Here is a 21,770-nt window from a genome sequence, read left to right as displayed (position 1 = left end):
GATCCCCTCCATTAACTGTAATCAGAGACTAAACAAAACTAATTCCAGTGCGTAGAGTAAATGTCTAAAATTGCACAGTCCCACAGCAGGCATATAAATGCACCCTAACATTTACTCAGCCTGGTGTGTTCGAAACACATCGTCACCTGTTCCTGGAAGCTGGAAGGATACATTCAAGGCTATTTGTCAGATTTTTTTTTTCATGGCAAGTTGCAGGTTTATGCATGCAGGGCTCATCTGTTTGTATCTCTGCCTTTCAGCAGAGGAGGTGTTGCTAAAATAGCTGTTTGTGTGTGTGTGAACGTGGTTATCGCTGTTGCTGTTTCTTGCCTGTTTCCTTTTGGTGGGTGGGGATCACTACCTAGGATAAAGAAGAAAGAAAATTCCCCATCTGACTTGGTTGCAGTGTACCTGATGGGCTGGTAACTTCCACTCCATCCTCTCCCTACACTGGGGATACCTTCTCACATTTCGAGCTGGAAATATGAGAGCACCAGTGACCAAATGTACCATCCAGCAGGGTCCTGAAATTGTATTAACAACATACCCAGAGATTTTCTTCAACCAGAAAAGAACAAAGGTGAATTCTTGGTCCCATGGAAATCAATGACAAGACTTTTATGTATTAAAATTTCACACCTTTCTGAAAGGAAGATGGCAGGGGAGATTTGCTGATGCTCTCACTGCATTAAAAATAAATCACTCATCTGCTTTCAAAAATCACTGACATTAAAACACAAATTCACATTATAATGGAAGAACTGATAACAAAAGAAACAGGAGATGAACTAATCATGCTGTAAGCTAGTAACAATATATATGGAACAAAGCTCTTGGAAAATAACTTGACAGGTTCTTTAATGCTTTAAATTGGAAATGAAAATTAACTGAAACTAAAGCTCTACAGATTTTCAAAGATTTCCATGTTGATTTTAAAACAAGTTAATTTGATTCAAAAAAGAGTCTTCTGTTTTCAAAATTGCAAAATGACAGGCTTTAAGTTATTTTTTTCAGCTTGAACAGCTTCAACTTCCAATTCATAAAAAGTATAAAATATATTTCAGTCAAAATGAAAATGAATTTTTATGGCTGTATCTTAATGAAAATTTTCCTGGAGTTTTGGTCAAATAAATTTGTGGTTATTTTGACTTTATGTCTAAATGCTGAGTGGGAAAATGCTTGGGTGTTTGAAAAATCTCTGCAAAATAGAAAAATGATTAGGAGTCATGTACTGGAACCAAGATTGTTTAGTGACAGACTAAAGGTGGACTCCATCAAGAATGCATGCATTTAAGCCCATAAAAATGCCTGGAGTGTCAGAAAAAGTTTCAAAATAATTGAAGTTTAAGTTATTGAAGTGTGTCCTCATTTGGGCAGATTGTTCTTGTCCTGAAGTGTCTCCCTGGCAGGTGCAGAAGCACACTGCGCACCACTGCCGTCCCTTGCCATCAGTCTGCCAGGACTCAGCTTCTGTGAAGTGCTGTACTCCTAAAACGCTTTGGTTTCAACAATTTGAAGACATTCAAGTATTTCCAAATGTAAGTGCAGACAAACGAGAAAATATTCTCTATGTATTAAGTGCCGTGTGGAGGGGGAGGCAAAATGATGGTTCTTATTTTCCATAGGTCTAAAGACTAAAAGGTTGATTCATTCTGTCTTGTGCTGTTGTCTGTGACACGTGAAATTAATAAATCAAATGCAATTACAGCACATCATATGGTATCTGTACATTTCCTATGCATCTGTGTGTGTCATGGTATGTGACAACCCTTACCAATGCAGCAGTCTTTAGGAGAAGACCAAATGGCATAACACACACCATCACTGGGTTGCTCTGGCCAGGCATATGGCTTCAGCTGCATGGTCTGCAACATTCAAATGAGGGTTTTGAAGCAACTCAACTTCCAGCTGCTCTCACTGAGCGCATTATTATTTTTTTATGACCAAATCTATATTACCAGAGCATGCCCAAGCTCCTGGGTCCTCCTGAATTACCTCCTATGGGATGAGTTAAGATGTGGGACATGACCAGTTCCATCTGTCCCTCCTTGATTTCTATGGTAAATAAATGTAGGCATGTGGGCTGCAGGAAGTCCTGGTGTACTCTGAACAAGTCATCTAGCAGGATGCTGGGACACCAGAGGTCCTAAGGAGCTCTTCAGCATGGACTGAGAGGTGTATCTCCATGTAGCCAAGAAAGTGAGGTACTTGGCTACACCAGCCATACCCCACCAGGAGCGAGAGAAACTCTAGGGATGTAGTCAGTAATATCTAGAGATGGTCTGAATTAAATGCTGAGAAGATTTCTGAAGGAGGGAAAAGTTCAAGCTCCAATCTGGCAGTTTCACATAGTTTCCAGTGTTATTAATGTTGTACCATTATTGAGGGTCTCTTGGGACTGAGCATGTTGTATCATGCACATGTTTATCTTTCAGTTCCCCTTGGAGTTAGTTCTCGTACAAAGCACAGCATGATGTTTCCTTACTATCAGCTTGGTCATCTGAGAATATGAGTTTAATAATACATAGAAGTGCAAGCTCAACCTAGATTCTTCAGAAGTAGTTTATAACAACAAAAAGATACGATGCTTTACACTTAACTACACTTTACTTGCTTTCCCTGCAGATCTATTTAGCCTCGCTATGGTGTAATAATAACAACAAACCTAAGCTTAGACATATGTGATGGTAAAACCAGAGTTGTCATGTGCTGTGCAGCCAGTCCCCACGAAGTTTGCTTATATCGTTGTCAGATCATCTACTTTGTCTCCACAAGCCTCCTGCATATGTTTAATCTAGCTTTTTGTACTTTGTCATCAAGCCTAAAGATCTGTAACATAGGTAATAGCACTATCCCACATATTTAAATATTTTATACCAATGTGGTTTTATGGCAGGGATTATTGCATTTCTATTGCAAGGACATTAGCCATTGACCAGGGTCCAGCTATTATGTAAATTCATAAACAGAAGAGGAGGCAAGCCTTGGCATAGTCATAGCAGGCGATTGCCTAGTGTAGCAGGTGGTGAAATGACCACTGGCCCAGACATGCCCAGCTGGAGCCAAACCGGCTGTGAATGACATGGAAGTTGGTGTGTGGAAGTAGGTAGCATTTCCAAGACTGGCTGTTGCCACTTCCACCTCTTCCTTCTGCTGGAAGCAGGAAGAGAATTAAGTTTGGGGTTTTTAGGGTTCTCACCACTCTCGCTGTCCCTCTTCTTCTTTCTCCCTTCCTGTGACAGGAGTGGCCTTGCCTGGGTACCACCCCGGTCTGAACTGATAATAGGTGCTACTGGAAATTCATCTGGCTCTTACTGTGACCAACAAACATTAATTAATTACAGGCACATTCCGTATGTACCAAAAGAAAAGTTATTACCTGTAAAGTTTACTTTCAGGAGATAGTCTTTGTACAGCTTCCTGCCATCCAGATGCTTCATGGCATCACAGAGTTTGGTGGTGTTTGGACACAGAGTCCGCTGCATTTTATGCAAGGCATGGGCCATCGCATAGACAGCATTCACAACAAACATGATCTTGGATTCTTGCTCATAGTTGGAACTGTTGATGGTGATGTGCTTGTCACAGGCCTTTTTATGCGGTTTTCGGTTCTGGAGATTACACTGGAATTTTTGCTCCCAGAAGTCCTTGAACCAGGGGTTGCGTCTGTTGTTGTAAGGGCTGAGGCTTTGGAAATACTTGTCAAACTCTTTAACTGGATGGGAAGCAAGTTCCAGAGTTATTGCCCCGGAGGCTATGTGCTCATTGCCCTTGACAATACTCTCTTGTGCTCCCCATCCATCGCTGGCAATCCAGGTGAAGGAAACATTGAAGCGGTTGGCAGCTGCAATGAGCTCCCGAGAGTCATCACCTCTCATGAAGAGCACCACCACCCTGGCGTTGGGTTTCTGGAGCAGTTCTCTGATCACGCCGTCGTAGGACTTCCTGATGTTGGACCGTCCCACTTTCTCGGAGGTGGCGATGCAGATGTTGCGGAGACGAGCTTCCTGCTCAAAGGCTTCGATCCCTGTCTCCCCATAGTCTCCTTCTGAAGCAACTGTTGACACATAAGTCCAGTTGAAGTACCGTAAGATTTCAGCCATGGCTTTTGCTTGGTAGAAGTCAGGCGGCACTGTCCGTGCAAAATAGTCATAGCGGGATTTGTCACTCAGCTTGGCACTGGTGGAGGCATAGCTTATCTGGGGGATCTGGAAGAGTCTGAGCAAATTTGCCACCTAGAGAGAAGGGGGAGAAGACAGATTTTTAAAGGGTGATATTTATAAAACTGAGCAGAAACATCTAGGGAAAGGCATTAACAGTGTTTTTTAATAAGACGTGTTCTGACAATCACAGATTAAGGGTGTTGATAGAGGATGCTGATAGCATATTCTGGTGAAAGCAGTGCCCTGTGCATATGCAGAATAGCTCTTGGGCTGCCCAGGTAATTCCTAGGGTCCTACTGGGACTGTAATGGACCTTTTATTTCTGTCAAACTGAGTCTGTTTAAACCAACAGAGAATTTGACACAAATGGACAATATGCTTCAGTCTCACCTGCGCTCCTTACTGAGCTCTGGAGATTTGCATACCTTTGTTATTCACAGTGCGATTAATTTTCTCCAAGACTCATTGTATTTGATAACCAAATGTACTAATAAGACAAAAATTTCTCTTTTATTCAAATATCACTGATATACATGTAAAGGCCTCTCACAGAACTTCTGACCCCACTTATTCAAGCTCTGAGTCCCCATCTTTCCTTATTTTTACTCCTTTAAATTCTTTTTTTCTGATCTGTTCTGACTCTAGTCCTCCTGAGATGGCATATTTGTTGCATGTTAGTACTCCTCCAGTGCTGTACAATGTCATGTTGACCTACAGCATTTCATAAATAATAAAAAAATTAATAATATCTCATTGCCCTTCTTGTGTCATTTACATTGTCCGAATCCTGTATTTTGTGTTTTTTCTTCATATGTTGCTGTGTCTCTTGCTTAAATACTCTCAAACCTACTCTGTTAGTCTCACAGAAGTGTAGGTCCTGATAATATCTGGAAAGAAATGAAAAACAGTTAAGGCATTTTTTTTTCCTGTGGTTGCTTTTTAAATGACTTTGGAGTTCTACTCTTGGTAAGTGGAAGTTGTGCCCAAAAAAACTAAATTTAAAGCTGATCTTGAAGTACAGCCTGACAAAAACATCTGAAAAGCAACAGCGCATATGAGATTCCTAAAAGAAACTTATTAAAAATTGCCCAATCAATTAATTTTTCACATTTTCCCCAGATGTTTCTCTGACCACAGACTATGCCTGTGAGAATTCAAAAGCAAAGGACTGTTTGAAAAAAATGCTGTGGAACAAAACAAATTTTAAAGGCTCGAATGTCAATAGCAAAACAGACAGTCTGGTAAAAATAGCCAAGAGAATTTTATTGCTTTTCATCAGCCTTTATCTCTTGGGGTTGTGTAGTTTTAGATGCTGTCTTCTCTTTAATGCAGGCACTGGACCAGTATCTCTCTGTGGCTTTTGTCGTGCTGCACACTGGTATAATCTCTTGTCTGGGCCAGACTTCGGCCTACCCAAAGGCGCACAGTGCCTTTCATAACCATCTGGGCCACCTGAAACAGGGGGTTTAAGGAGACCCGTGTCTTACTGTCCTTCTGGGGTGCCAGGGAAGGGCAGGTGGGATGCTCTGGCATCTCAGGTCTCTAGGTGCCTGTATCTGAGAAGCTGAAGCGTGTCTTCATAAAAAACCCCACTCACAGTAGTTTATTTTGGTTTAAACCAAAATAAAGCCTCTTCTACACTGCTTGGAAGGAGTATGGTGACAGGGAGCTTTGGCTAACACCCTGCGGCTTTGCCTGTGGGTGTAGGCACGTGGCTGGGAAGTGGTGTGGCTGAGCAAATGACTATCACGCAGAAAAGAGCTGATGTGTCCTTAACCACCCTGCTAGGTGGTAATGTGCCTTGAAATGCCTTACACTGGAAACGTGGGATTTAATTTCCATTGTGGTGATTTAAATGAACAGCTTCAAAGCAACGGAGTGAGCTGAGAGTCTTACTTTGTCACCAAGGTGCAATGGGTGCTCTGAGCGTTGTTAAGCCTCTGTGGCTTTGTAACTTTTGATTGCATGCCCACATAGCCACATGGTTTGGTTCACGTGTCCTCACTCAAAAAGAGCACTTTGATTTGGTAATAAGAATGTCCTCAGTGTAGCTATTCCGGAACATTTCTTGCAGAACTGTGTGGGCTGGATTTGCTGTTCTCGTCCTGGTTTATTCTAGCAGGAGTTATTTCATTTGAGCTAAACCATAACATGGATATGCACACGTATTGTCTGCACTCCCCCCTCCCTCAAACTGGCTAAAAAAAAAGTCAATTTTCTAGCTAAAGCAGTGCTATTCAGTGTGTAGTCAAGCCTTCAGCTCACAGAAAGATACTCCTAGCAAATATAGGAGCTTTTCTATTTTTTTTTTTATTTCTTTAGTCTAAGCATCAAAAGTATCCATGTGCAGGGAAACAGAACTGAACCCCCATTTTACAAGGGTGCCCTGAGCCTTGGTGGTCACTGTACTTCTAGAGTCCCTGTGATTCTGCCTCCTGTGCTGTGGGGAGAAGAAAGCTTTCCTCTGGCAATGCTGTTTGATGTAATTCTCTTCATTGCAAAGCTCTCCAGATGGTAGGTTTTTCACAGACCAACATTTAAAAGTGTAAGAAAATCTGTGTAACTATAGAGGATAGTGACCCAGTCATCCATGAGAGCTGTGACTGATCATGGAGACGAGTGAGGTTGTATGTTATAAATTCAGATCATGACACTCTTCTGGAAATTCTGAAGTTGGGGATTTTCTGGAATATTGTAACATCTTGATTTTAAGGACTACTTTTCAAAAAATCTTGGGTCTCAGGCACTTAGCCGATGCAGCCAGTTTCAGAAAGGTCCCTTTTCCCAGACATTTCCATGCTGATCTGAACATCTGCTTCCGGAAATCAGATCCCAATTCAACAAGCAACAAGATAAGGGCACACATAACAAGTTCTAGATAGGAGCTGATATCTAAGGTTATGTCTACTTTGCAGTGTCTCAGTGTAGTAGAGGACAGTGCAATGTGAACCAGAGTTATGTGCACTGAGCCATACCTACACCGTAGCTCCGTACTGCCTTGGGATGTGTACTACAACTTCAAAATTACAGTGTAGATCCAGCTTTTGCTCGGTGAAATTATCTAATTTGGCAAAGCTCCAGGCAGCAATTTAATCAAGCCATGGTGCAGGCAATTAGAGCTTGAAATCCATATGTTGGCACTTAAATAGCAGTAGTAGCCTGGTTTTTTTTGCTGTCGAAGCCAGTGGGATTTGCAGATGCTTAGCACCTTTGAAAATAAGGCTGGATGCTCTGTATCTGCACCTCAAAACAGCTACTTTGCATGGCTTGCTGTGGACAAAGCACATCGATATAGTGAGCTTCCAGCGTGATGGGAAACCTTTATCTGCCCTTGTGTTTATGGGTTTATTAGTGTAGCCACTGTCCTGTGCTGAAGTGTCCACTTCCCAAGCTAACCTGGCTCTCACCAGGACAGCAAGTGATTCATAAGGAGCCGCCCAACATGAGCACAAGAGAAAGTCCCTTCATGAGGACAGATTGCACCACCAAATCGTGCAAGTGGAGTGGCCAGAGCATTCCTGGAGGAGACTGATGTCTCTCTCATGGCCTTGGAGCCACATCTGTCACTTCTACTTCTCTGTGTATCAGGGACAGTACAAATACTTGTGGGAAATTGCTTATCTAGTTTACAACGCTGGTAATGGCTTCATAATAATGACCTGCAAGGAGCCATTAATTAACTATCAAACACAGGAACCCAGTTTCTGCGTACATTTCTGGCCATTTCAGAGTCCTCCTGGTAAATAGGGTTGGGTAGGTAACACCTGTATGTCTCAGAAACCTTGGTCTGTCTTTTGATTGTTGAATCTCATCAAGAACTTTGCCTGTCTTCCATAGGACTTTTTATTTGCTGGCAGTTGGATTTATTCTGATGGTTTTCATTAAAATTTCCCCTCTTAACAGCCCAGAGGCAGTTACAGGGATTGTTTCAACACGTATGGGACTGGGGAGCACAGGAAACACTTTGGAAAAAAGAATAATCTCAGAAGTGTTAGAGTAGACAGGGTTTCTTCAAGACAATACACAAGCGTGTATCACACATTTGTTGGACAGAGGAGGGCATTTGTTGGATGACAGTGCTCGCTGCACTTCTAAAATTTTACCATGGAAGAATCTCATGGCACTTAACACGGCTTAAGGAATCTAATTGCACAGAGCTCCTTTGGGACAGACAAGAGCTCCTGCGGCTGTTTTGAGCAGACAGCAAACTATGCTGCTGTGCAGAACGGGGTTGAGGTAGTGGAGGTTTGTCTCTATTGAGAAACTGGAGAAAACCCTGTCTCTCTGAACAGCAACCTGTCCTAAAGGACATTCAGTCACTGCCTTTAGTCTCCTGAGAAAGTCTTTCTGTTCCTAAATTTCTTGCCCAGATTCCCACAGCAAGACCATGGCAAAGCCATGTCCCAAGGATTTCCCAATGTCTAGCTCATTGCTATAGCAAAGGAGCTGAGCTCTTGCTTTGAAGAAACATGAGCTTCTGCCAGTGTGTGTTGTATCGACTTCCTAAGTGATGGTAACCTGCAGTATGGGCTTTTTGTTATTATTTGGGCAGCTGTATTTGGTCAAAGTGCAGCTAAAGCATTTGCTCCGATTATTTTTCTTTTTACTGCTTATTTGACTTTTTATTTTTTCTGAAACATAAAAATATTTTGACCAAATTTTGGCAAGAAATGCCATTTTAGAAAGGCAGGGAAGAAACATTGGTTCTGAATTGTCTGGACTGTGGGTGTGTGTATAAATGGTGGGCATAAATCTAATTTAAAGAATAAATCAGGTGCCTCTCTAGTCAACTGCCTACACTGGCCTGTACAACCTCCCTATGGTCCCATCTCCCAGCTTGTACATTTTATGTCAAGTTAGAACCTCCTTGCTTTCAATTTACAACCATTTTCTTCTGTCCTCTTGTCATGTATCTCACTAAAGACCCTGGCTCTGTCTACTTGAGAACCAACCCATACATAGTGAAAAGCTAATCTTGTGTTGACACCAAACCTTCTCTTCTGCAGGCTAAACACATCCAGTTCCCTCAATCTTTTCTTGTAGGGTATGTTCTCCAAACTCTCCTCTCCCCAGTCATCCCTGTATTTTCTTTTTTTTAATTGGGAGACTCAAAGTTGGACATAGTATTAGAGATGTGGTCTAAAGAGAATGGAATAAACAGAAATAAATAAAATAAATATAAATAATAATATCCCTTAGTCTACTGGCTATCTTTCTGTAGATACAGCCCAGCACGCTGTAAACTGACAGTGATGCCAGATTTCATCGCTGTCAATAAATATGAATAATACCAAAGAGACGGTCTCCACCATAACTTTCCTTTTCCTCTTGGGACTCATTAAGTTCAGAGGCGTGGCTCTGACCCTGGGGATGGTGCGACCCAGTATGACTCAGTCTGGGCACTTCTGACATGGTTTGGGAGTATTTAGAAGGGAGAGGTCAGTAGTGCAAATGCAGCTGCTCCGCTCAGACCAAAGAAAATACTTCAAACTCTGTTTTGTTTTCAAAGGGAAATAAGGAGCTTACTTTCCTTACTTCAAATTCCTATATTAGCCTGGAATGTCCTCTCTCCGTAGCCCATTTTAAAACCGTGGGTGCTGTGTCTGGGATATTATAATAAAACCTATGGAAGACAGTCTCTACATGGGTGCTATGTCTCCACCTGTGACAGAAAATACCCATTTGGATTCAGCTGGACTTCAGACTCTAACCCTAGGAATGCACCAGCAATGCTGACATCCCAGTCCTTTTAATTGTTAAAGGTCTGTTGCAAGGAACTAAGCCAGAAGCAGTGAAGTTATTTAGGAGTCCCAGCCTGGCTTGTACTTCTGTGCAATCTTCTGACACATTGCAGGACTGGAACAGTGGTTTCCATCAGCTTTCACTCTTTTTCGTATTAAGAGGGCCGTTTACTAGTTTGTGGGTGTTGTTCCCTGACAGAGTTCCTTCTAAAAGGTAAATAACTCAGGAAAAAGCATTTCATTTCCAAATAAATAATAGTGCCTGAGGTTTTGTTGTTAGCAGGGGGAGGGGAGAAGACAATGTTGTTTTCAGCCTTGTTCTTCTGAAAATTTTGGCAATGAAGCTGGAAAAATACAGCTAAATATTTGCAGCAGACTCAATACCTGTCACATCCAGAGGAGCAGTGTTTGAACAGTGAAATAATTGCATCTGTGAAATGAACACCAGAAGTAGGGAATATTGTCAGAATAACATCTAGGATTTCTGTGGAGGACCCAGGAATTTCTTTTTACATGCAAGTGCTGTGTAATAAAAAATAAACCAAGAAGGACATGCAGAGAAATTTTGTACTTAGAGAGAATAATTGGAAATATATTTTTTTTCTTTTTTCCTGCAGGGTATAGTCCAGTGAGCTGTCACATATGCACTCTGCCTCCATCCAGCATTAACTGTTGAAACAAAGTAAGCTGAGCTCTAAGTCAGCACACTGGGAAGGGATCTGTGCAGGAGACCTTGTGAGTCTGAGGGTGCGACTCTTCTCTGAGAAGAGAATTCTGACTGTGAGTGACTCGTGTCACTTCTACATGTGATGACAGGCTGTGAGGAAAAGGACTAAAACATGTTCATGGTTCATGGTTCTAAATGCACGAAATGGCTTCTGGAGTTAAAAGAGCCATCATTGGTAAATATGGTTATTTGAGACTCATTAGCTGATTTATAAGTCCTAGTAAGAAGGGACTGAATGAGCGTGGGTGTTGCCAAGATGTCCCTACCCGGTTCCTATTCTTGTCCACTTTCTCTTGCAGTCACATCCTTTCCCACCTGTAACATGGTAGAACTCCTTCCTTCTTGCCTGTAATCTCACAGGTTACTCACACATTCCTGTAAAATTATATCATCTCCCTTTGGCAAAAGAAGAAAATGCTCACACGGGGAAGGAAAAACAACCCGACAAAACAACCCATCCTAAACAAAAAAAACTTGCAAATAAATCAGTTGCCTTGTGATTTCCCAAAGAAGCTAACCAGAGGGAGGTACACATGTTTCTTTGAAATCTCTAGGAAAGACATGTCCAGTGCTCTTTGGGCACTTTGAAAATCTCAACCTAGTGGCTGTGCAGTTTCCAAATGTGGAATAGAAGCAATCAGAGGAACAAACAGCAAGAATCTGGCTGGCAGGTAGCAGAAGGAGAGGAAGAACAGAGATGAAAAGGGAAAGATTTTAAAGGAGGCACCAGGAAGTCACCAAGTGCATGTGTAGCTTAAATGCTAGTGGTAGGCGGCCCATGTCACAGAATAGATCTTTTAATAAGGATCTGGTTTAGTTTTACAAGCACAAAATCACCAGAGGTTTGTTGCTGCACAGTTGGATGCAAAGCTCCTCTCCAAACAAAGCACAAAAGGCATGTGTGGTCTGTGGTCCCTCGTGAACCCCTTGCATGTGTCTCCTGCCCTATCCCTGTTGGGTCCATGCACAAGAGGACAGAGCCCCATATGTTATGTTTTTGTTTTTGTTTTTGTTTTTTTCATGTGGTCCTTCTAAGCTTTGTACATTATTTTCAGTGCTTATGGAAGTCACAAGCTATTGTTAAGACTTGTTGGTTGGAAGTTGGTTTATCCTTGGAGGAAGGAAATGGAGGTGGTTATCCCTCAGGCTCCATGAGCCCTTGGCAGACTTGTGTGACTAAGGAGAAATGACAGCCAGGAAAAGATTGCAGGTAAATGAGTACATATTCTGAATTTCAGGCTGATAGTCACTCACTTAGGAGAGACGCCTTAGCTTTTGTGATAGTAGTAATGTACTCTTAAACCTTTTCCAGTGTTTTTGCCACAGTTTACTTGAGACACAGCAAGGAATTCAAAAGAAGACGTCTGAGTACTGGTTTCTATTCTCTCATTTGATAGAATCATAGAATCATAGAATCATTAAGGTTGTAAAAGACCTCAAGGATCATCAAGTCCTACCGTCAAACCAACACCACCTAACTCACTAAACCATGTCCCTAAGCACCACATCTACATGTTTCTTGAACACCTCCAGGGATGGTGACTCCACCACTTCCCTGGGCAGCCTGTTCCAATGCCTCATCACTCTTTCAGTGAAGAAATTTTTTTCTAATACCCAGCCTAAACCTCCCCTGGCACAACTTGAGGCCATTTCCTCTTGTCCTATCACTTGTTGGGAAGAACTTTCTTGACGGTGATCTGGAGATCTTGTGGGTTGGTAGCATAAAGGACACTTCACACAGCGCTAAAGCCCTACATCAACATGAATACAGTGGATATGGAAATGCAAAGCCCAGCCCGCCTAAGGGAATGTCTTAATGTTTCTAAGGGAGTTGACTGCAGGGAATGGACCCCAATCTTAATTTTCAGAAGATGGGTCCAGTTTTCAGAAACAGAGAAGAACAAATCCAGCACTTGAATAATTGTATTCCTGCTTACATGTACCTATTCCTGACAGAACCGACCTGTGTACTTTAAACACGGCATTTTGATTAGCTGTGCAGGTGCTCCTCTGTGCAAATAAATGATGCTTTTTTTTCATCCTTTTTACAATGTCATTGAACATCTCCAAGGAAAATACATTTGAAATTTCTGTTGTAAACTAGGAGAGGGTGGATAAGCTGGCTCAAAAAAAAAAAAAAAAAAAAAAAATTGAAAAGCAATGATTCCAGAATAAAGTCCTACAAACTTTGGAGAATTCACTTGCTGATCCTAGATTCATCTCAGGTCAGAAATTTATTTAATGAAAACAGCTTTTTCTACATGAGGTCTTCCATTGACTGAGAATCCTGGCTTGGGTTTTGAGAGATCAGATGCTGTGCAGATTGAGCTCGCTGCTAATTTAAACACAACATCTAAAAACTAATTATCCAGATCATCATTAACAATAATAGCCCAGTCTGACCAGAAAATAATTAAGCATTCTGCATTCTCTTGTTATTTTTATTCTCTGCAAAATGTGCCTATCGTACATACTGACTCAGTGGGGAAGGTGTTCATTGTTGATTTACCAGCAAATTCTTTTTTCCTTGGTGGAAGGATAATGAAAGAAGCAGAAATCTGACAGCAGGAGCATCATGAAATGATTTGGCAGACAGCTGTCTAGACAAAAATCTGGAAAGGGAGAGTGAAAGGAGAAGAATAAAAGATACTGAAATACAATGGCAAATTCACAGGAGAAAAAAAAAAAAAAAACAAAAACCAGGCAGAAATAATTTATTGTCTGAAGAGCACAGCATGGTTTATTTTAAGGTTAAGAAACTATGCTGTGGACTTTATGATGTTTACAGCTCTCAGGGAAAAGAGAAATGCTTGACAGGGCTTCATCTGGAAGCACCCTGTGCCTGAGTGCTGTTGGAAAACACAAGGAGCGGGGATGCTCAGCCTTGCACACACACCTGCTGAAGTGGTTTGACGTTCAGCGGTGGTGCCATTCCAGTTGCTACTGGAGGTACTCTGTACAGGTGACTGTCTCTGACATTTGGTAGACTCTTCTGATGTGGCGTCAAAATATACAGCTTTAATGCTTTGAAGTCCTTACATCTTCAGGCTCCAGGCTGCAATGTCTATTATTCTTGACAGGTATTTTTTTTGAAACAAAAGTCATGACTGGCTATCTTAACAAGATGAGCAGAAGGAGTGAATGGCTTAATTACCTCTTTTCTAGATAATGTGAAATCTAGAGGAAAGCTAGAAAAGAGAGATTGAAGGAAGGCCAACCCAATGTATGTCAAGGGAAAGTAATCAACTGAATGCTTCTTTTCTGTCTGGAAAATGCTCGATGACACATTAAATGATTTGTGAACCCATATCTTTATTTTTCTGAAAAAACTGTGTAAAAAAGATCTTACGTTTGAACAACTATTGGCAACTATAAAGAAGGTGTATAGAGGATAGAGTAATATTAGGTATAACTATTGTTTCATCATCTCTTATAAGTTTTGAAAATCGGGTGACATACAGATATGCATACAGCTATATTGCTATTTTTCACATATACTGAATGAGAAAATCTCTTATCAGGACTTCTGATTTCCATCTGACAGCTGCTCCAAACCCAAGCTTTTGCAATATGAAGCATCTGTAGATACCATGTATATTCAATGCATACTGCATCCAGTCTGCTGCCTCAAATATGTATTTAATCTTACGTCAGTGATCACCAGAGACGAGTTTCAAAGGGACAGATTGACAGATGTTGTGCAAGAGTCCCCAGGCCATTTTAGGAGCTTGGCATGCCTGCCTCAGGGTTTCTGGGAGGGAAGGAAATATCTACCATTTCCTCAGCTGCAACTGCTTTTATGGATGTACCTTTTAGGCTACTTCATCTACCCTGGACACACTTGACTTTAGGGTGGACTGAGAAACAGACTGACCACAAACAACTGGACCACAGGTACAGCAAAACCACTGCCACCTCTGCACCAGTGGCACAGGACAAGCATATGATGTTTCAAAATATTTTACCACCCTTGAGATACTTGCAGCTCTGAAAATTGCTGAGGCAGAGATGGTACCTATACAGATTTCCCTGGCTTGTTCTAGTCACTTCCTGAACTCATTTAGCTTTTAGCATCCACAACAACCTGCCATTTGCTGGTTTCACTTGATGTACCTTTTGTCTGGTTGGAAGAGACAACGAATAATGATTTCCTTAACAGTTTGTGTTGGCCAAGGTTTTGTAGCTATCATTTCTCCTCTTCATACATCTGTTTTCCAGTCCTGGAACTCACTTGTTCTTTGTGCTCCATGTGTTTAGCCCCTTCCTGGTGAAGGACACATCCCCACCATGCCAGCTGGTTCACACTGAGACAAACCCACTCCTCGTATGAGGTGACTGAGGTTCTGCTCCACAGAAACTATTCTCCTGTGGTATGGGTAACCAATTGAGCATGTATTCCTTACCATGAATACACAGAAAAGCCACACACTGGAATATGAAGGGGAATAAAAGGTAATTTATTGAAATGCTTTTTCTGTGCTTGTGCATGTCTGGGGGAAACTGGCCTTGCTCCCAAGTTGATGGGCTTTAATGTCTTGACAAGAACAGGAGACCATTTCCCAATGTAAGTGTGACTGAAACGAGCATTGGAAACTTGGCCTGTTCGTGAAACAGGTAAATGAAGCTCCCTGAGCTTTCTGTCACTGCAGGAAGGGTCTGTAGTACAGAACATTTTTCTCCTTTGATACTGATGCAGTAATTAGGGTCTGCACTCAGTTTGGAAAAATCACACTGCTCGTAGTAGACCGGTGGCCTGTTTCAGTCGTGTCCAGCACTGTCACAGGGTGCCTTTGGAGCCCTGCAGCTGACCATTAGGAAATAGCAGATGCAGGGTTTTAGCCTACCCAAATCTGCGCTGAAAAGACACCACTCACTTCTGGTCATGACTGATGTGGACTGGTTTATTTAATTTAACCCAAAAGAATAAGATATATGTAGATTTGTCAGCTTCAGTGAAGCTAGGGGACATCTTTGCTCATGGATAGTGCCCGCTGGCAGTGGTGGAGAACTGTGCTGCCATAGGAATATCTACTTTGGAGAGAAATATAGAATTTCTGCTAAAAAAGCAGGCATATGTGTTCTTCATGTTCATTCAATGGAAAAAAGAATGCCAAGGACTTAAATTTTTATCATGAGTTTATAAAAAATGGGAAGCCAAGAAAAAAAAGAATCAAAATGATGTTTAGCCCCTTGCAACTGACACTAAGCATGCAAAAAAACCATGTCTGGAAGGATACCTACAACTTTACACCTTTGCAAGCCATTAAAAACTCTCCAACACTCTACCGAGACCCTGTTTGGGACCAATATTATAAACCCAAAAGCTGCAGTTACAGTGTACCAGAAGGAGGGAGCAAGATATACTGAGGGCATCTATCTTCTGTGCTGGAGTTTTGACAGTGCTTACACTGCACTCTGCCTGGCAGCATTTCTTGGCAAAACTATCTTAGTATGAACTATATATGGAAACAAAGAAAGACAGCAAATTTTGAATACGTTCTGAAATTGTACTGCCTGCATTGGATATTTGAGACCTCACTCACTGAAGTCAGCAGAATTATTTTAATTGGTTTCTGTGTGCTTAATTAGGCACTAAAAACTTGTAAATGTTTGGTCTGGTGTAATTTAAGTTTCTGGCTAGTATACCATTTTTAGTTTTTTTTTTTTTTTTTTTTTTTTTTTTCCCAGCCTGCAAGTAAGATAAAGGTTTCCTCTTTCATTTTATGTCTCTGCTTAAATGAAAAATGTTATGTACCTGCAGCATGGCAGGCATATATCCATTCAGAAATATAGGCAGTATAATTTATTATTGATGTGAAAGCAGATATCTGAATTTAGAGCTTTAGAAGTCTCATGAAATCCAAAGTTCAAAACAAATACTAAGACTTCTGGAAATTTCAGATGCCCTCAGGATGCACAATAACTAGAGAAAGCAGACAGCTGTCAGAGATTTAAACTACAGCAAGTGTTTTAAAGAGTGAATCAAATTAATATATATTCAGTAAAAATTATATGCTAGATTGACCCCTAGGGTAAAGTGATCGAGCTAAGACTTGCCTTATTGACAAACTTATGTAAGTGGTGGTTCTCTCACAGGAATTGTAGATGAATGATTCTCACCTGATGAGGCTCCTGTGACTTACCTGTATGGAGACACTGCTGTAGGAACCGCCTATGACTCCTGCAATGAGTAGTGGTAAATTCTCTTGAATGGCATACGAGCCATCAGGGCACATATATTCTGTTTCATCCACTTTAGTCAAAGATGCCCTGACAAATTCCAAAGACTGTTCTAAGGCATACGTATCCCTGGAACATGTGTCCAAGATATGAACTCCAAGTTTAATTCCTGGCAGCAAGTAGTTGTCTCTGTTGATTTCATCAATGGCAAACAACATGGCCTCCAAGCGCTGGATGCCGCGGTCTTCATTGATTCTCCCACATTCTTCTATCCCAGTGCCTTTTTCATTGATTGGGAATAAGCCACCTAAGACCAGGTCTCCTTCTATCTTAATTTCCTTCCTCACAAAGCTGTGGTCACTTAAGGAAAGGAAAACTCCTTTTGAAAATAAAGCTAGCGCAAGGACTTGGAGTCTGGTGAACATCTTCATTGGTCCTGTTTTAGCGGCTCTAAGAAACATTGGTGGGAGCAAAAGTGCTCTTTAGTCCTTCTGATCCATTGCCAAATTTGAAGTGCTGTCCCACAAGCCAGTGAAGAGCAAACCAACAAGTCTTTCCACTGGACCTCTAAAGAAGAGATGGAAGGAATTAGAAAAGGCAAAAGGAGATGTGAGCTGTTACAAAACTTTTAACAATAAAACATTCAGGAGCAGTGTTAAAGGATTGCTGGATAGTATAGAAAGCAAGAAATAATTTTGTCTTGTGTTCTCATAGAGCACCTTATTCCATTTGCTTCATAACTGATCACAGGCTAAGCATCTCATCTACTATGACAGCTATGCACAAAGACCACAGACATATGGGGCAATGTATCTGGCGTTGACCACTGCTCAACAATGTTTTACATTTTTCAAGGAAAGAGACTACTGACATTTTTCTCACTCCATCCTTTCTTATTCAATCCTCTCTCTCTTCCAGATTTGGAAAAGCTACTTCCATCTGCTTCCAGTCTCCCCTTAATTTTTTTTTTTTTTTTTGTTGATTGCACTCTACTTACTATTCCTTCAGCTATAGCACTATTCATTTTTGCTGAACTCAGCATTTGGCCTTCAGATCCAAAGTCTCTTGCTGAAGTACACCCACCCTGCTTTCCTTTACTGGCCTGCTCACCTGGTGCAGGCAATGAGAGCATGGGAGAGACCCCTCAGGGCTTTACCTCTATTTTTGGGCTGTGGCAAATATTTGAAACACAGGAGAAGTTCTGTTTTACCAGGTGGGAACTGAATGCTGTGTCTGTAACAGAAAAGCAATCAAGTCCATGTAACCTCATTTAACTTAACGTGCTCCCTGGGATGGTTTTGACTCGGGTCAAACAGTGCTCTTCTAAACAGTGCCTGGGCATGGTTCACGGACAAGCAGAGACCACAGACCATCCCCAATAACCAGTTTTGATGTTATCACAGTGTTTTGGTGGTTTCATGTTGGTTGGCATCACCAAAAGAGAATGGTCCATGGTCCACTTAGTTATTAGCACTGCAGTTCTGCAAGGCACTTTACTAAGTGACCCACCAGGGCTAGTTATTGTGTGGAAGGCCTGGAAATTGAACCTGGCTCTCCATCGGATGCCTTAAACTCAAAACCATCCCCCCTTAAGGTAAAAAAGGTTCTCTTGGAAGCAAATTAAGTTAAAAAAAGAAATAAAAGACAGATGAAAGAGAAGAAAAAGAGACATGACAAGGAGGAGTCTAGTACTTGCTGCTTGCTTAGGGCATGAGAATGCTTACGACCGGACTTGCTGTCTTTAATGTTAATCACAATCCAGTGCTTAGATCAAAGGGAGAACAGAGCAGTGATGTATGTACTTAGGGTATAATTTTACTCTCACTAAGGTCAAGATAGTTTGACAACAACCTTAAAAGGAGAAAAATCAAGCCTTAGAGTGAAGATCATGTTGTAACAATTTTGTAACTAAATACACATACACAAAATCTATTTATGCAACATAAATGCATGATTTGTCCATAGATTCCTTGTCAAAATCTCTTCAAATATGAAAGTGGCTTCCTTAATCTCCAAATCCTCTGATAAATCAAGTGCGCTAATATTTGAGAATTTATTTCTGTGATTACTTTTTCCTTAACAGAATATACATTATTATTGGAGTTGCAGGGTTATTTATAATTTAGAAACACTTAACACAAAGAAATTGGAATAAGCAACAATTAAGATTTAACCTGGAATGATGGATGAGCATGACTATTGCAAGGCAGTTGTTTAACCTGGTACAATTTCAGTGTTGCTGTACCAAATTGTGTGAAAGGATAGCTTTTTATTCATATTTAATTCAACATTATTCTCTCATAAATCAATAATATGTCAGATGCACTGCTAAAAGTCTTTCTCTACCATCCTGATAACATGTGTGTAGCCTGAGCTGCAGGCTGTCTCAGAAGAATTTTCCATTCAGAAAAAAAGTGATACATCAATGGAAAACGAGCTTCATCATCTCTCAGTGATCTATAAGTAAGCTAGTTTGCTGATGACACGTGGTTTATTAAGTAGGTCCAGAACATGTATTTTCTGGTGATGTTAGGAGGAGTAATGTAGTAATTGTATTCAGCAGTACTTTCTGTGTCAGATTTAGTACTACATTTTACCAAATATTGTTCAAGCGTATATAGGGCATATAAAATGGTGATATTACCTCATTGCAAATAATTGTCGGCAAAAAGGTGACATTTGTCACAAACATGGTTGTGTGGTTAATAATTCAGTTGGACTGACTTGCATTGTTCTCATCACTAATCCACCTTTTGGATTAAAACAGGATTTGGGATTTTTTTAATGCAATATCCATCCTATTTATTTCTGTAACTTGTGTCACTACTGTATCTCAGCAAATATTCATACATTTATCCTTACAACACTGGCAAAATATGTATTTTTAGCTGTCTTACACTTGGGGAAAAAGGCACGGAAAGATGACATGAGATTCTCAGAAGAGTCTAAATTCAGATTTTGATTTGCTTGGCACTCACAATCACTATTAAACTTTGAAAAGGTCTTTGCTTCCCTTTAGGAATTGAAGAATGTGTTTTCAACCAAGCCCTTCAGCCCTGGTTCCCACTGAGACACTGACTCTGAAAAACTTCCTTCCAGTCCTGATCCTGAATGATTTACCTAAGGTCATCAGCACAGCCAAGAATCAAACTTTGATCTTTCCCAGTGCTCCTCTGATACCTTAATGAAAAAACCTCCCTTGTTCCCCATTGCTCCTTCTAGCTTTTTATATGAGTCTTTTATAAGGTCATATTAAAACCAGCCTGTTTTCAACAGCCCTTCAACACTACCAAGAACAACTAATTTTGCCAAAGAAAAGGCTTGTAATGGGGTCCTCTACGAGTTTCCTAAAACCTACCTGGGACATGCCCAGAGCTACAATGGATTTATCCTGAACAGTAAGGAGGCTGTCCTCATCCCCATCTCCTTCAGAGCATTACCCTCCACCTTACATCACATCTGCATCTCAGAGATCTATGTGTCCCTGATACGTCAGCAATAAAAGCTAGAAAGGTACTGAAAATTGTTTCGATATTGCACATTAGAAGTGTACATGTAAATAAATGATGTATGCAGAGAACTGATTTTCCCTGTAAAGAATGCAAAGGATTTCTATATTTTATCACTTAAGCTTGTTACAGTGGCCCTACAGAGGGAAACCAAAATCAGTCATGGCACAACAAAGGATCAGTCCCAGCAGATGTCAAGGAACAATTGAAGGTGAGGACTGGGAGTGGGCACGACCATTCCTCTGCTTCTTCCTTGCCACTTTGCATTGAGAGCACTGGTCTGAAGGTGTCCAGGGATATGAAGTGATAATATGGTGGGAACCCCACCTGGGTTGGTGAAGACTCAGCCTCATGATCCTGCTCTGTCTGGGGACACACTGCTTGGTAAGGGGTGCCCATGAGTGGGTGGACCCCACCCACATTGACGATCCTAGCATCCCCACTTGGCAATTCCAGTGAAACTCCGAGCTTTTCACAGAGGCTTTGAAACTGCAGGGAGACACCATGCATGCAGAGTCCTGCTTTCTAGGAAAATGTGTTCATCTTATCTTATGTGTTCAAATCCTTTGTGTATAAATGGGAGACAATTACCAAGAACACAGCTTCGGGTAGCAAATATGTTTCTTTCCACCTGCAGACTTGGTAGCATGTCCACTGCTGCCCATGCAAGCAGCATCGCAGTGCCCTGCCAAGGAACAAGGGTGCCAGGGGTGTGAAGGAAGACATCAATGTGAAGGCTGGTTTGTCAGGGGAGGTTTCCCCTTCAGGTTGTGAGGAAAGGATGGTTCCAGGAGCAACAGCGATGGGACTCCTGAAGGAAGCTGCGAGGCAGGTTTGGGTGGCCTGGGAACAGCAGCGCTGTGGTGACACTGAACAGACAGCGTGGTGTGAAGAAGGGAGGTTATTTTAAAGCAGCTCACAAAGACGGGCTAGCAACTCGGTTTCTCTCCTGTTCTCCCTGGCGTGCACCTCCCACGCACTTTCTCTGCAGGTTGCATAACTCACGACTATATATACAAACATTTTATACCTATTCCAGGATAATACACCCCTAACTGTGGTGAAAGTAACACTCCACAGTTGAGATTTGCCATTTCCTACCAAAAGTGATTTCACTACACTAACAACGCCAATTTGGCTTTGCAGTACCCTCTTTTACTAAAAGCAATATTTTCGGTCATTTCAGGAAGAAGTACCTGTTTATTAAGTTGCAATTCTTTCATTTTTTCATTTGCAATGTTTTGACTCCAGCCACAGGCAGGGTTATATTCTTGTCTAGGTGTTCTGTTAATATTTAAAAAATGTTCACTTCAGCCCTATAGACTGGTGGAAATAGATGTAGAGTCTAGTCATAGAAGAAATGCAAATATCAAAATGAAAAATGAACTGACACAGGCAGAAAGATAAATGTTTCCATGTCTGGATCAGAAGGCTTTTGCCAGCACTTCCC

The 21,770-nt window shown here is 41.3% G+C and overlaps 1 protein-coding gene across 1 annotated transcript in view; it reads right to left on the bottom strand.

Annotated features, from left to right (window-relative positions):
* Positions 1-17,272, bottom strand: part of GRM3 (glutamate receptor, metabotropic 3) — a 49,132-nt gene extending 31,860 nt beyond the window's left edge. Inside the window, exons 1-2 of the mRNA XM_010084626.1 lie at positions 16,775-17,272; positions 3,380-4,235 (exon numbers count right to left, since the gene is read on the bottom strand). Coding sequence (XP_010082928.1) covers positions 3,380-4,235; positions 16,775-17,272 — 1,354 coding nt within the window. The remainder of the gene's footprint in view (positions 1-3,379; positions 4,236-16,774) is intronic.
* Between the last annotated feature and the right edge of the window lie 4,498 nt (positions 17,273-21,770).

The sequence above is a fragment of the Pterocles gutturalis genome, unplaced genomic scaffold (assembly GCF_000699245.1).
Source record: "Pterocles gutturalis isolate BGI_N339 unplaced genomic scaffold, ASM69924v1 scaffold3720, whole genome shotgun sequence".
NCBI lineage: Eukaryota > Metazoa > Chordata > Aves > Pterocliformes > Pteroclidae > Pterocles > Pterocles gutturalis.
This window is presented reverse-complemented; position numbering and strand designations above follow the sequence as displayed.